This window comes from Anoplophora glabripennis, unplaced genomic scaffold, assembly GCF_000390285.2.
Source record: "Anoplophora glabripennis isolate ALB-LARVAE unplaced genomic scaffold, Agla_2.0 scaffold333, whole genome shotgun sequence".
NCBI lineage: Eukaryota > Metazoa > Arthropoda > Insecta > Coleoptera > Cerambycidae > Anoplophora > Anoplophora glabripennis.
The window spans coordinates 37805-53340 of NW_019416412.1; the positions used below are offsets into that span (position 1 = coordinate 37805).

Genomic DNA, 15536 nt, shown 5'->3' on the forward strand with positions numbered 1-15536 from the left:
AAATCGTTAATTATTAATAATAATAATAAGCAGAAAATTTGATTTTTTTATTTATATTTTACTTTTTGGATCTAATTTTTTTTTAGTAGATGTAGGCAAAGAAAATTTCTTTACAAAAAAACTAGATGAGATTCCCTTCAAAATGATGGGTTTTCAAAAGTTTTTGGACTAATATTGACTGAGTTATAACCGGTCAAACTTAAATATTTTTTAAATTTTCGTCGTTTTTAACATAATAATTATTATTATTTTTACAACGAATTAGTTCTTTACTTAATAAAAAATTATTTCAAAAGTTTTATCTGTTAATAATAAATAAAGATTTTCACAACTGTATGAAATATAAGAGATTTTTCAAATGAAATTACAGTTTATCATACTATATTTCTTTTTTTGCTACCTCAAATAAAGAGATTTATAATAATGTATATAAATGATTTAATTTAAAAACTACTTATTAATTATACCCAAATATTGTTTAGAATTTAAAACATTTAGATTTGTAAAATGATTTAATTTGAAATGTATTTCATTTCTGTTTCGTTACAAGTCTACAAGGTAGACTTTTACCGTTACTTTTTTGTAAAAATAATAAAAATTATAATCATTATTATGTTAAAAATTTGACCGGTTATAATTCAGTCAGTTTATTAGTCCAAAAACTATTGAAAACGCATCATTTTGAGGGGATTCTCATTTAGTCTTTTAGTACAGAAATTTTCTTTACCTACTACTACTAATAAAAAAATTGGAGTCAAAAAAGTAAAAACAAAATAAAAAATATTGTCTATTGTTTTTTTATAAATTGTTAATTAACGATTTTTCACATAAAATTTTCCTTTTAAATTTTTTAAATAAGCCATTTCGATGTGAAATTCAATTCCCTAAACAATTTTTCCTATGAACTATAACGAAATTTTGCTTCGTTTTCGAGCTACAATTAAAAAACTGAAAGGGGTGCATTTTCATCCCTATCTCCAATTTCCACCCTCTAATCTAATAACACTCCGTGGGTTTTTCATCTAAAATGACCATTTGAACGATTCATAGAATAAATTATCTTGAACGCCATAGTTCCTTTTAAAATCCTATAATCAATAGCCTAACAGATGATTCAATAAAGTCTCATAAGGGAAAAATTCATAATTGTAAAGATTGGAAATTTCCAGTGTTACCTATTGTTGAGAAAAGTATTGCAATCTAGTACTTTACTCATATTTGAGGTAAAGAAACGGAAATTTTATGAAAAATATCTTATATGAGCTCATTTCATCAATGTAAATAATTCACTGGTATTAAAGATCACATCACATTATATGTATATTTTTGCTAAGGGTGATAGGGTATTAAAAATATTGTTATGAACACCTTGTTTTATATAGTTTATGATTTATTTATTGATTAGTTAGATATTTTTTGTATTAGTTATTTGTAGATAAAATATGTAATACTGTTTACTCTTGTTTTATTTCAATTTTGATTTCAATGAATTCGACAATCCTTTACAACTCTTATTAATACTGTTTATTTCACCTAAGTAAATTATGAATCTAATGAAGAGAAATTTCATTAACCAAGTAATAATTATCTACTTTGATATGTACAATAAAGGATTTTTAAAATTGTTTCAAATAAAATTGAAATTGAAAACAAACAAAACCTCCGAATTTGATTTTTGATATAATTTGCTACTCTCTTGTACGAAAAATGTAGAATTCACTGTCTTTTTTAAATTCAACCATCACTTTCTGTTGTCAAAAACTCATATTAACCATACCATGCTGAAATTGTGTCCGTTGTTATTTGTTTTAAGAGAAAAAGAAAAGAGTAAAAGTACTGACACTATTTTTTTAGATTATCGATTCGGGTGTCCCATATGCAGCAGGAGATACAAATACAAAGGCAACTTGATGAGGCATAAAAAGTACGAATGCAACCAGGAGCCCCAGTTCGTGTGTCAAGTGGAAGGCTGCAGCTATTCCTGCAAAGTCAAGGGCAACTTGGACCGTCATTTTAAATACAGGCACGCCGTTGGTCTTCCTATCAAATTCGACTACAAGTACATGTACCAAGAAACGAAGCCTTTTTCCTGGCATCAATGAATTCGTTGATACTTTAGTGCTGATATGTGTTAGTGACTTGTTAGTAAAACGGACCAACATGCGATGATCACAGTTATATCGCCATTTTGCTATAACGTAGCTTGCTGCAACCCTTAATAATAATAAAAATATGTAGCCAATTTGAGGATAAAGAAATTTCATTTTAACAAAAAGAGCAAAATTAAATTTTTGAGTTTTGTTTTCCTATATAGTAAACCATATACAATAATGTCCTAAGTTGTGTTTCGGTAGTGGTAGTGCATTTGTTTTTAGTTAATTGGCAAAAATTTTTATTTTTTGAATTAAATATAACAAATTATACAGGGTGGTCTTAGGTACATTCCAGTAATAAAAGGAAAATTTCTGCAGTTAATTTTAAGAAGGTTGAGGGAAAATATATTCCTGCCTAGGTATGCAGACAAGAAGAACCAAAAGAGATAATTTGTTAAAATTTTGTAATTAGTCGAAACTTTCTGTCGGTTTCTTAACGCTACTTTAAGGTTTGCTTTTAAAACTTGAAAACCCAGTGTCGCGCCAATTTTCTCAATAAGTACATTGTAAAGTACCTTTACCTATACCCATGTCGGAACAGACTCAAGCACGACCCTGTATATTTCTGGAAAGCGCAGGGCACCCTTTTTCAACTAGGTGACTATTGTTTTCTTCTAAAAAAATATAACTTTGATCTGTAAGTCTGTAAGAAACTTGTAATGTCTCCTTTTGGCTACATATTTTAGAATCTATATTCAGAGAAAATTGTTTTGTCTGCCCATTAGTATTTTGCGCTTTTTTATATCAGCTATTTATTTATTTCATTGAGAATATCTTTATCAAATCACGAGTGAAGTATGTAATTATAAATATTTGCTGAAAATATAAATAATAAGAAGAAATACGTGTTTTCTATTCCTTCAAATATTCTTTTACGTCCGATGAACAGCTAGATGATTTAAATTTTGTGTCAAATGCCACTTTGAATTAAAAAAATCATATCGAACCTACAAATTATTTTTCATTCGAATAAAGAAAGTAGTAAAATGCGTTATTTTTTTATTTTCTATGACCAGAACCAAACACCAAACGAAAACCTGTTTACTTAAAAGAAATGTTCACTGATCTCTTACATTTTTAGATTACAAACCACTACAAGGATTTCCCTCCACAATTTTTGTTGGAATGCGTTTTCCAACTTACGACACATTCTCCGAGTTTTTCAAACAATATGAATTCGAAAATCGAATTAGGTTCAGCAAGGCAAAGTCGAGAAAGCTCGAAAACAGGGGCAAAACTAAAATACCTCTCAAGCCAGAGTTGGTCTATTACGAAATTGAATACAAATGTGTCGTAAAAAAGTAAGTATTTGTATTAGACAGAAAATAAATTATTCTGTTATAGTTATTGTTGTTGCACTAATAAATAAATTTAGAAAATATATACTACGAGAAACTAAAATAAAAAAATTAAGTCTAAAAATATTATTTAATTATTTATATTATTTATATATTTTTTTTAATTATTATTTATAACTTTCATGTATTCGTACATGCTTGTATTGAAATCATTTAATTGAAATATGTCAATACATATACAGGGTGTCCCGAAATTAATGGGACACAGAGCAAGAGTAGTTTCCTTACATCAAAATAATGCGATTAAGTCAAACTTACCCTGGTCCATTTGTGGCTAATAAAAAAGTTACAGGTCGTTAAAGTTGAAATTTTGAATTCAAAATTCTTAAAATTCTTAAAAAGTTTTCAAAGGATTCCTTTGAAAATTTGGATTAGGGGGTTTTCTGGGACAAGAAAACGAATCCGTACTTAGTTTTACTGTAGGCGCTAGAGAGCGCTACGAAATGTGCTCTTGGTTAATAAAAACTGGTTATAACTTTTTTATCAGTGTGTGTACTATTGTTGTCCTATCTATTTTTCACAAATAAGGGATACTTGTTTTATGTCGATAAATTTAACCGTTTTCGATTTATTTCTTGTTTTTCTATTGGATGCAATAAAATAAAATACACAATTTATTAAAACTACTGAACTACTGAAGTGGTCACTTCTGCTAATTGATTACAGGATAAATGTTGTATCTTTTACTGATTGTTTTAAATTGAAAATGTGTTTTTTTTTTCGTAAAAATCTAATCTTTTTCATCAAAAAATGTTAAATAACGAAAAAAAGAAAAAGGTGAAAGGAATATTTTTTTAATTATAAAAATTTAATGTAGCCACCTGAATGTAATTAAATTATTATTAAAAATAATCTTTAGTTTTTTACGTAAATAACCACAAACTTTTATTTTATTTTATTTTATTGCATCCAATAGAAAAACAAGAAATAAATCGGAAACGGTTAAATTTATAGACATAAAACAAGTATCCCTTATTTGTGAAAAATAGATAGGAGAACAATATTTTTCAATTAAAACTTTCGTACACACACTGATAAAACAGTTATCAGTTTTTCTCAACCAAGAGTACATTTTGTAGCGCCCTCTAGTAGTACGGATTCGTTTTTCTCGTCCCAAAAAAAACCCTAATCCAAATTTTCAAAAGAATCCTTTGAAAACTTTCTAAGAATTTTAAGAATTTCGAATTCAAAATTTCAAATTTAACGCACTGTAACTTTTTTATTAGCCACAAATGGACCAAGGTAAGTTTGGCTTAATCGCATTATTTTGATGTAAGGAATCTACCCTTGCTCTGTGTCCCATTAATTTCGGGACTCCCTGTATATTTATTTTTTATTTAAGGCATTGCCCTGCCTTTATAAAAGTCAGAGCCAGCAGGGACGGTCAGACTCTTGAAATAAAAAAGATGGATTTAACACATGACCATTAAAAGAAAAATCAACTATTTAAAACTGTATAAGTATATTTGTTACATGTTGACTTTTATCAAAAAATTTATAATTCAAAAACTGTGTTCTCATTTTACAAACCACTATCCTATTATAAAACAACATAAAATGTCTACAGGTAAGTAAAGACTACGTATTAAACTTAGTTAAAGCTGTGAAAATTATGAGGCTAGTACGATACAGTCAGTTTTTTCTCTAACTCAACAAAATATGTGACATTGATAAGTCAGGTTAGATTGTAATAGTTGTGTCCTGTTATCGAGTGGAATAAAATCTAACTTCATGTTGACGTCGTAAAGAAACTTTTTATTTCTAAAAAAAAATATCTATATAGATAGTTACAAAAACAGAGCCATAGGTAAGAGAAATTTTAATGATTTTCGCATCTAAGAAATAAGTAGTGGTTAGTTGTATTAAAATCTCTTTATCTATCCTATTTCTAAAGATAGCTGAAGAAATCCACATTGCGGAGATCTTCACTATTGCACGTCTATACTTAACAATCTGTAGTCATAGCGTTGATCTTTTGAGATTTGTAAAACACGATTATTTTAGGTGAAAAAGCACACCACCGCTGTGTCCAGTGCAACCGTCTGTACAAACACAAGGCTTCTCTTTACAAGCATGTAAAATTTGAATGTGGCAAGAACCCCCTGTTTGCCTGCGATTACCCAGGCTGCGCCTTCACTTGTAAACTGAAAGGAAACTTGACGAAACATACCAAGAGGCATAAGAATTCGTTACAGTCTGGTTTGGGGGATAATATTACTGAAGATTATATGGATTAGAATTGAGAGTTTCTAAAAGTGCGAAGATATGTTAATAATTTGACTAAATGATCATTTCTGATTGATATATCAACACATTTTTCAAGAAAGCATTTCGCAAAAAAGTCGGAAAGGATCCCATTGGTCGGAAACAAGCACTTTCTCACACACATCTCCAAGAAAAATTAACTTTACCTACAAATTTTCGACGTAGCTAATAGATCGCAAGACTTGTGTACGTAGACACAAACGTAAACTATCCACAGAACAATCGAAATTACATTTATGTTTCCCTAGAACGTAGAGACACTGCTCTTTGATAAATACACAGAAACATTACATGTATAGACTCAACGTCTTAATTCAAATGGACATCACTACAATAAGTTTATAGATTTGTGTCGATTATTAGTATATCAACCTTTAAAGTGATTTTATTAATATCTTCTATATTTTCTCTTATTTGTACAACTGAATTGTATTGTATTAATAAATATATTGAATTTTGTGATATTTAACTTTAATAAAACATTTTTAATTGCCTACATATAATGAGTATTGTATCTTCCGTCTCAATAAAATCTGACAGAGATATACGTGTCAAAGTTCTTGGCATGAAATTTTCGAAGCTATTTTTAAATGTAGGCTTAAGACAATAAACGAAAAACGCAACTTATGAGTTATATTTCTTTATTGGAGACCTTCTAGTTTTTGGGGTTAGGAATTGCTCAAAGAAGCATTGCAAGCAAACTTATACAATTGTACTCAAATGTTTTGTGTGTGCAAGTAAAAATTTTCATTACGTTTCTGATTCTTTTTGGTTTTAGGTGGAAATTTACATACCTGTCCAGATTGCAAAAGATCGTATAGACACTATGCGTCGCTATACAGACATCGTAGATTTGAGTGCGGTAAACAACCCTCTTTCAAATGTTCCATAGAGGGGTGTTCTTTCGAAGCCAAACTGAAATCTAATCTAAAACAACATTTGTGCAGACATAATAAGCTAAAGAATGTTTTACCTAAGTGATAAAAGTTGGATTTACTTATTATTTATTAATGATATGCTTGTCAAAAACAACCTGAAAACTATTTTTGTCACTAAGTAGTGGCGTATGAAGTGATATTTAGTTAGTTGCTAGTAATTTTGTTAACAGTCTTGATCCCAGGAGAAATAAAAATTTAAGACATTTGAAAATTTATTTATTCTAAAAATATGTTGTTTTTCCATGTTTCTTTTCAACACGTTATCAATTGGTAACTCTGCGTAGAATTTGAAACATCTGTACTGCATTAAGAGGCATTTTATTAACTATGTTCATTTAATTTTTTTCTTTTTATGTATAGAAACTATATCACTAACATCGTAAGTCCATGCGAAGGTATGTTAGTTTCTCTTGAAACCTACTGAAATTTCACATGAAATAAAAAACTTTATAAACAAGTTTCTTATTAGATATGAAAATTAGGTAAAAACAAGCGTATTGGTAGAAAAGTTATAGGATGGTCAAAGGAGTGGCGTTCCCAAAAAGTATGACACTTAGAATTCTCTGGTTCTACAAAAAATATTATTTCGTGGTACCAAATCCACTAATTTTACCCGAAGATTATTTGGTCTTACTTGATCTACGTATTTTAAAGACACAAGAATTTATTTCCAAGGAAACATTGTCTTCACTTTTGACTAATATATTTTGTTTTAGATGAGGAAGATCATATTTAAGAAACAAATTTTTACTAACAGATTTACAGCCTTTTTCTGACTGAACTGAATACGTATCACTATTTAAAGGACGTATTATATAAGTTAGTTAAATAAAATTGGAAAATGGATGAACGATGAAAACAGAAAAATCGGTATTTTTAATATGAAAATGTATCTTACAATAACTCTGACTAGTTTTTGCAAGTATTCTTTTTTTATATGTACACAAAAACTATTGTCTTGTTTCAAGGAAACATAGTTATGAATACAATATGATCCGAGCATAATCTTTTACATCGAATATACTTTTAAATTCAAAATTGTAATGTGCAATTAAATGATTGGTTATAAATAATATTTTTTTTCTACTTTAAAAAGTGCATATTAGTAGTCCTTATATATATTTAGTTATTTTATTCTATTTTATGCAATTCGTAAAGTTTTTTTCCTGTAGCTTCAAAGACAAAAATGTGCTAACTTTGAAATCATTTCAGATGAACATCGTTATCAGTGCGACCCACTTCTAAGCGTCACCAGAATTGAAAGTGAAGCAGGGGCGACAATTTGTACTTACCCAGTCATATCCTCTATAGATTCTCTTGCTGCAGAAGAAGAAAAAAGTGGGAATACTGTCCCAGAAAGACCGAGGAGGACGAAGAGGAAGCCAATGACTAAAACTTTCCACAGAGAATTAGTGACAAAGCTGCGACACAAATACGTTAGGCAAAAGCACCAGAACATATTGATATGCGAGAAGAAAGGCAAACTAATAGCAACCCTGCGTTGTGTATTGTGCAACTTATTCGTAAGGAAAGGAGAACAGTTCTGCTACAGGTGCAAGGAATATTTGGAAACCGGAAAGAAGCCACCAGTCCAGAGGAAAACAAAAGATCAGCTCGACCAAGTCCCTGTCAAAAATAAATGCAGAATATGTTCAGTTTTCATAAGAAATATCCGCGGTTTATGTTATAAATGCGAAAATGTTCAAAAAAAAATTAAGAAGGAAGCAAACCTTTCTTCGAAAGGGAAGAGTTTGTCAAGCAAGGGCACCAGCAAAACGAAGCCAGTGGATAAGAAGCCCCCGACATTAAGTATCATGAAGAAAAGTCGCATTATTAAGAAAAAAGTTGTCAAGAAACGCAAGAAGAACTTCAGGTGCGAATCTTGTAACTCATTCTTTGTGCACAATAAAGGCGACTTGTGTCAGAAATGCAAGAAAAGATTTGGATCCGAGAATACTCTAGAGAAAATTAACGTAGATTCACTCTTTGATATTAAAAAGACTGAGGATGCAACGACAGAGGAAAACGACATGATGAAGACCGTGCAAAGCCTGAACAGTATTGAGAATGTTGAAATTGTGGAGGAAGACGGAGAAGGGGCCGCCGGTGGTAGTACAGTTTTTAGCATTCCACTAGTTAACGTTAACGACGATAACATCGACGCTGACAAGTCTGACTATTACGTTTCTATTGATGATATAAACGATATGTTGGAGGAAGATTCTTAAGATCCAACTTAAATTTAGTACCTTTTCCAGTTCTTATTTTAATTTTCGCATTAGTTAACACACTAGCACTGTTGCAAGTATAATACCTATTAAAATGTTCATTATTAGTGGCGTGTGTTGTAGAAATTTGTTGTTTAGTCTGTCTGAGTAAAAATTTTAGAAGAGAAAAAATAATAAGTTATGGAACTGACAGTTTCAAGTTTACAGTGACAGATTTAATTTTGGGTAACATTGTTTTAACTAATTACCTATATATAAAAAAACTGCTTCCAAATCAATTGTTTTGGTTATATTGAAACATACATACATACATAATGCAATATTTTAAATAGGTTTGATTATAGCCGGAATAATTGTTGCATCTGTTTAATATTATAATATCCGATTAGATAATATGTAACTTTAAGGATGTTTCTGTCTTATAACTAAGTAAGTAATTATAAAGTATTGTAACTCTTACTATTTAAGTATGAAATTAGGGTGGCCCAAAAAAAAACGAATATTTTTTTTCGAGTCTCTTGTGAATATATGTTAGTTTATCATGTTTTAAGAGACCCCTCAAAAATCAGCTAAAAAAAACCTTTTTAAAGGTCGCTCAAGATTTTTCAAAATTTCCAAAATCGTCAAAAAATTTTTTTTTTATTTTTTCTCGTTATTTTATCATTTTCTAGGTTGAAAAAAATCTCGATTCTGAAAATTTCAAATCGATATTTTAATTTCTAAAGGTCACTCATAATTATTTTAACTTTCAAAGTAGTGCACCTAAAACGTTTTCGGACCTCCAAAAATAAATATCAACGAACTAATAATTTTTTCATTGAATTTGGTCAACAAAAGAATAGAAATAAATCACACTTAAATTTAAAAAAATTAAAATGTTATAAATATTTGATACTCAGTGCGGTAGTAAATTTTGCCTTGAGAAATTTTTTAAGTGTCTCATGATTTATTTCTATTCTTTTATTTATCAAATAAAAAAATTATTAGTTCGTTGATATTTATTTTTAGTGGTCGCTCGAAAACATTTTAAGTACACTACTTTTAAAGTTAAAATAATTATGAGTGAAAAAAACTTAAAAAAAATCAATTTTTGACGATTTTGGAAATTTTTAAAAATATTGAGCGACCTCTAAAAATTTTTTTTGAGCTGATTTTATGAGAGGACTCTTAAAACATGATAAACTAATATATTTTCAAAAGAGGCACGAAAAAACAATTTTGAAAATTTTTTCTAAGCCACCCTAATGAACATACTGACTAGTACATAAAAAATATTAGATCATAATTACACAATATCTATCAAAAAGTATGTTACATAATTGCTGTCTATTTTTATTTCACAGTAATAAGTTTTCGAATTTTATAAAGCCACAGTTTGGTTCCCTGAGTTTGTAACAAAAAATAAAGTCCGTACAATATTTGTTGAAATAGAGTTCCAAAAAATAAAAAAGCCAAGAAAGTTCTGTTATCGGAACTTGAAATTTTCTATCTGAATGAATATATCGTACGGACTGTAAGTACACATTTCGCATTTACACAATTTATAAAAACTCTCATAGCATTGTGCCCATAGCAGTACATTATATGAGGTACAAAAATGATAACCTTTCGTGAAGGCGAAAAATTATAAAAGTGGTAATTGTTTTCCTCATTGTTTAATGCCCTATGGAAATATTTTGAAAACGGTTTTTATTTTTATTGTCATACTATTTTTCTAATTATACATTTAGGTATATTGTGTTGTAAGTTTAGAATTGATGTTTAAAACTTGCTGTATATTGTGCAGTAGCTTATGTCATTCGTTTTTTTATTATCGAAACTGGATTTTTATTTTAAGTTTGTAGGTCTTATGGTTCAATAAATGTCTAAAAATATATTCCTTTCATCACTGGACATTTCATTTCATTTGTCATTTAACTGAAAATCGTAAAGAAGTATACATACTTAGTCCCAATATTTGTTTATCAAGGTAGGTCTTAAATTAAACAAATAATCAAAAAACGCTGTAATATGTGTTCCATTTAAAAAAGTTAGATTTCATATTGTACAAGGTGTTAATTAAGTATTTACAATAAATTCAACGGACGATTATTTGAGCGATTTTAAGACAAAAAAAGTCCATGTAAACATTGTTCCGCAGATGCTTCGTTTTGAAGATACATGGTGTTAAACTGTTGTAAAAAAATTGCTATTTCGAAAATATCATAAATACTTGTGCAGCACTACACGCCGTACATCACGCCACGAGATGACCTAATGGGGACGAAAGGAGTAGACAAAGACAACGCACGACAACCATAGAATGTGGGGTGGGGTCCCTCAATAATGAGGACATTTACTCCGATTTAGGTATAGTCTTTCCGAAGTCAGTTGAACATGTAAAAAAACGCCTGGCAATAAAATTTAATGACCTTCATAGGCGTCCCTAAACAAGTTTTCTGCTAAAGGTAAAAAATTATAATAAGTTGTACATAATGTGTAGAAAATTTCATTTGGCCAACAACATATTTTAAATATTTAGTCCTCAAACAATTTTATTATATTGATGTTTTGTTCCGTTTTAAAAGGTCTCCAAAATGCCATGTTGTAATAATATTATTTCTCCCTTTCGCAATTACAATATCAATGATTAATAGAAGAAGAAAAATTAAAATTACCTGAATCACACCAAATTCCACATTGCTGCACTGCACTGCTGGGCAATTTGTCAACACTTGTCAACAGCTGAGATTTATTGCCCAGTGGCCCAATGCAACTGTGTTAGATTTCGTTAGCCCGCGCTCGCATTCTTCAACTGGGCGTATACATGTCTACCATCTCCACGTTTAGGTCGACCAGACCAGTATATGGATATGGTTAAATAAACATGGGAACAAGTTTTTCAAATATTTCAATGCCGACTTGCTGCGTCAGCGACCGAACCTGGTACATACTGTCAACGTCTTGGTTCTTCAATTGATATCGGAAAGACTATACATACAAATGTACCAAATACCAGTTTATCTGGTGAATTTATGTAACGGGTACCTATATTTGAGTGAAAATACTCAGTTTCAGGTCAAATATTATCACGAATGAATAAAATTATCAAAATGCTCAATATTGAGTGAAAATGTACTCAACCATTTCACTCGATGGATTCACCTTTCTTGCTTTCACTCACACCGATTTTTTTAGAATCTATCTCCCATATTTTAAATGTAGACTTATCAAACCTAATATCACTGTAATCGTTATTATGTCCAAATGTGTAAAAAATACACCGTCTTCAATTATAATAGATGTTGAATATTTTTCCAATATTCTTCTTTCTAATGTGCAAAAACGTTTCCTGCAATTTTTATCTTCATACTAGTTTGCATCATCGAAAAGTATCACATTAAAAAGGTAGTGATGCTTATGACAGACGTGTGTTATATATTTAAGTTTCACTCTTAAGAAGCAATTTAAATAAAAAGTAGTGTGGAAACTGTCATTTATAATGTCTTTTATAAAGTAGTATAACTTTGTTTTATTTTAGTTATACCCTGTCCCCAATGTGGTAAGCTGTACAAAAACTCCCACACGATCCGGATGCACCTTAGCCTCGATTGTGGAAAACCCAAAAATTTTGTTTGTCCTGAATGTGGAAAGAAATTTAAACGAGGTGCTCACTTGAGAGGTCACGTGAGGCGGATGCACAGCGGCAACAGGACATCTAACATGACAGACATAATGTTCCTTTAATAACAAAGGATGCATATGCTCCATTATCCATATGAGTTTGAAAATTTTCATTAAATACATGTTTAAATTTTCGTGTTTACATTTCTCATATTCCCAGATAGAAAATACCGCTTTAAGAGTTTCTTTTGGACATGGTCACAAAAAAAAAGTTATCGAAGATAACTGTTATAATGTAGAGACAAAACCTATTACAATTTAGATACATATTTTGGAAACTTAAAGACCTATGTGTATGAGAGAAATTGATTTGCAGTATAAAGAAAAAAAGGGGGTTTCCTTTGATGCAAAACTGAAGCCCTTTTATTTATTATTATTATTATTATCATTTATTTATGCAGTTTTATACGCGTACCTGTGCTCGATTGACAGAAATATTTTTGCGAGTAGAGTATATCTTTTGATACCTACTGACTTACCACATTGACACATGTAAACTTTTTTGGAACCGCTTTGTTGAATTGTATAGATTTTTAATAAGTGTTTCATTTTAGGTATTCGCTGTCCCCAATGCAATAAATTGTATAAAAATGCTAATTGTTTAAGCTCCCATATATCTCAAGACTGTGGGAAAGGAAAAGTGTTCCTTTGTGGTTATTGTCCGTCTGGTTTCAAAAGGAAACATCAGTTGAAAAGCCATATAGTACGAATGCATGCAGAAACTCTGCTTTCAGACACTTCTAGTCATTTGCCAACGTGAAAAAAAATGTATATTTTTAGTCATCTCATAAGCATGTACAATATTTATGCTCAATAAACTGTGTTGTGTTTGAAGGTTTTTTCTATGCAAATGATGGTGATTAAAAGGTACATTTTTAATACCTTGTACCCTCAGAAATCGGACGTTTTATTGTATGTATATATTTACATTAAGCTCGATTGAAAACACTCCCTATATTATTATAAAAATTGGATTAATGTCTTTTTGAAAAATTTTGTTGAGAAGAAGAAGGGAAAGTCAAGTACTATTTCTTATATGTAAATGAATCATTTGTATGAATTTAAAAAATAAATTTTTCAACGTCATAAATGTCATTATGTGTTTATGTTAATTACCCAGCGTTAAAGTATATAGGTATCTATTTTATTAAATTTCTTTTTTATATTATTTCAGGTAACGATGAAGCTGTATTTTGCCCAAAGTGTAACAAAAGTTACAAAAATCTAAATAGTTTGAGAGCCCATGTTTATCAAATTTGCGGGAAAGAACGCAAATTTGGATGCCCTATGTGTTCGATGAAGTTCAAGAAGAGATACAATTTGAAACTACACTGTACTTTGAAACATACCTAATTTGCTTATTCTGTATATTCAGTTTCAAGAGCAGATTAAATAAAGTCAGATGATGTATTAAAAGAACTATAAAATTTAAAAAAATTTACACTGAAACAAATAACAATTATTTCAGCCTATATTTTGTACTAATAAGGTTACTTAAATTATTAACAATGTTTGTAGTTATTTTAAAGTTATTATATTTTATGTTTTCTCAATAAATGTTCGTCGTGTGTAATATTTTAATAAATTTAAAGTTGAAAAAAATACTATATGCCTATTTATTACCCTTAAACTCAGTCCCAATTTAAAGAAATTTCATATTTAATTATTTTCTTAAATGCGTGTATGAACCAAGCAATATTTTTTTCACTCATCTAAATCTTGATATCAAGATAATATTAATAAGACATTTTATTTAATTGTAAAAGAAAATTAAATGTTTGTTATATTAATATTTTTTCAAATTTTTAAATATATTCTTTAAATCTTTTTTCATCTGAGACGAAGTTGGTTATAGTTGTCGTACATGACTTTTAAAGATTTAATAATTTTGTACATTAAATAAGTAAACAATACATATTAATCCCAGTTTTTTTTTTTTTCAGGCTCTCCGAAATTCATTTGTAAAAGCTGCAATAAAGTTTATAGGTACTCTGCTTCCTTGTACAACCATACAAAGTTTGAATGTGGGAAAGAGCCCAAATTTAAGTGCGTTTTTTGCTCGTATAAGGCCAAAAGGAAGCACTGTTTAAAAGACCATCTCAGATCCGTACATTCCGTAGATCCAGCTTTATACATCTGAGAGAAACAGGTAATATGTTACAGTCGCATACAAGCGAAGATTTTTCATTAAATATTTTTCTGAAAAAAATCATGTCAAAAATTAATCTGTTAGCTTGTATAATTGTATTTATTTGTTTTAGTACTGATGACCAAAATTATTGACACTGGATGATTTCAGAAAAGATGCAGTTTATAACACGAAATATCCAATATTATGTAGCTGAAAAACTACAACCAAAACAAAAATCATATATTAATTTTCGAATAAGAAACAGTTATTTTTTTAAATCGAATAAAAAATGTTTTATTATAGTGTTGATGTAGAATAACTATGATTTTTTTCATTGATCTCTTTACAAATTTAAACCCATGTTTACTCATTTCATAATACATTTTTTAAATGTTACCTTATTATTCGTACTTTTAAAATATAGTTATATCTAGTTTCTTGTATAATCTATTTATACATATTCCAATAAGAAAAAGTCGGAATAATAAATCGATGACAATATAATTGAATAGCTATTATTGATCTGTAAAGTTTTTAAATATCTTTAAAATATAAATATACTTCCGGTTAGTACAACTGGCAAAGTCTAAACTAATTTAATTTGAGAAGCATCAGGATTTTTTTTATATTTAATGGTGCTATTCTTGTTTTATATTTGGGGTATTCCACACCAAATCGACCACTTTTAACCCTGACCCCCTTCAATTTGGCAGAAACTTTTTTTATTGTTTTCTACCCCATTGAAAACCTCTGAGAATTTTTTCGCCCAACTCAAGAAAAAATGAATTTTTGAAAAAAAT

General features: G+C 29.4%; 1 protein-coding gene across 1 annotated transcript; it reads left to right on the top strand.

Moving 5' to 3' along the window:
• Positions 1 to 5068: 5068 nt before the first annotated feature.
• LOC108913233 (zinc finger protein 493-like) lies at positions 5069 to 8942 on the top strand. The gene is made up of 3 exons (XM_018718753.2): positions 5069 to 5078; positions 5516 to 5710; positions 7927 to 8942. The coding sequence occupies exons 1-3, from the start codon at positions 5069 to 5071 to the stop codon at positions 8940 to 8942; spliced, it is 1221 nt and encodes a 406-aa protein (XP_018574269.1).
• The last annotated feature ends 6594 nt before the right edge of the window (positions 8943 to 15536 follow it).

What these genes read in the sequence shown, in the direction of transcription:
- LOC108913233 (XM_018718753.2), top strand. An exon ending in TAAGAATTCGTTACAGTCTG is followed by an intron (nt 5,711 to 7,926) that starts GTTTGGGGGATA and finishes AAATCATTTCAG; the next exon opens with ATGAACATCGTTATCAGTGC.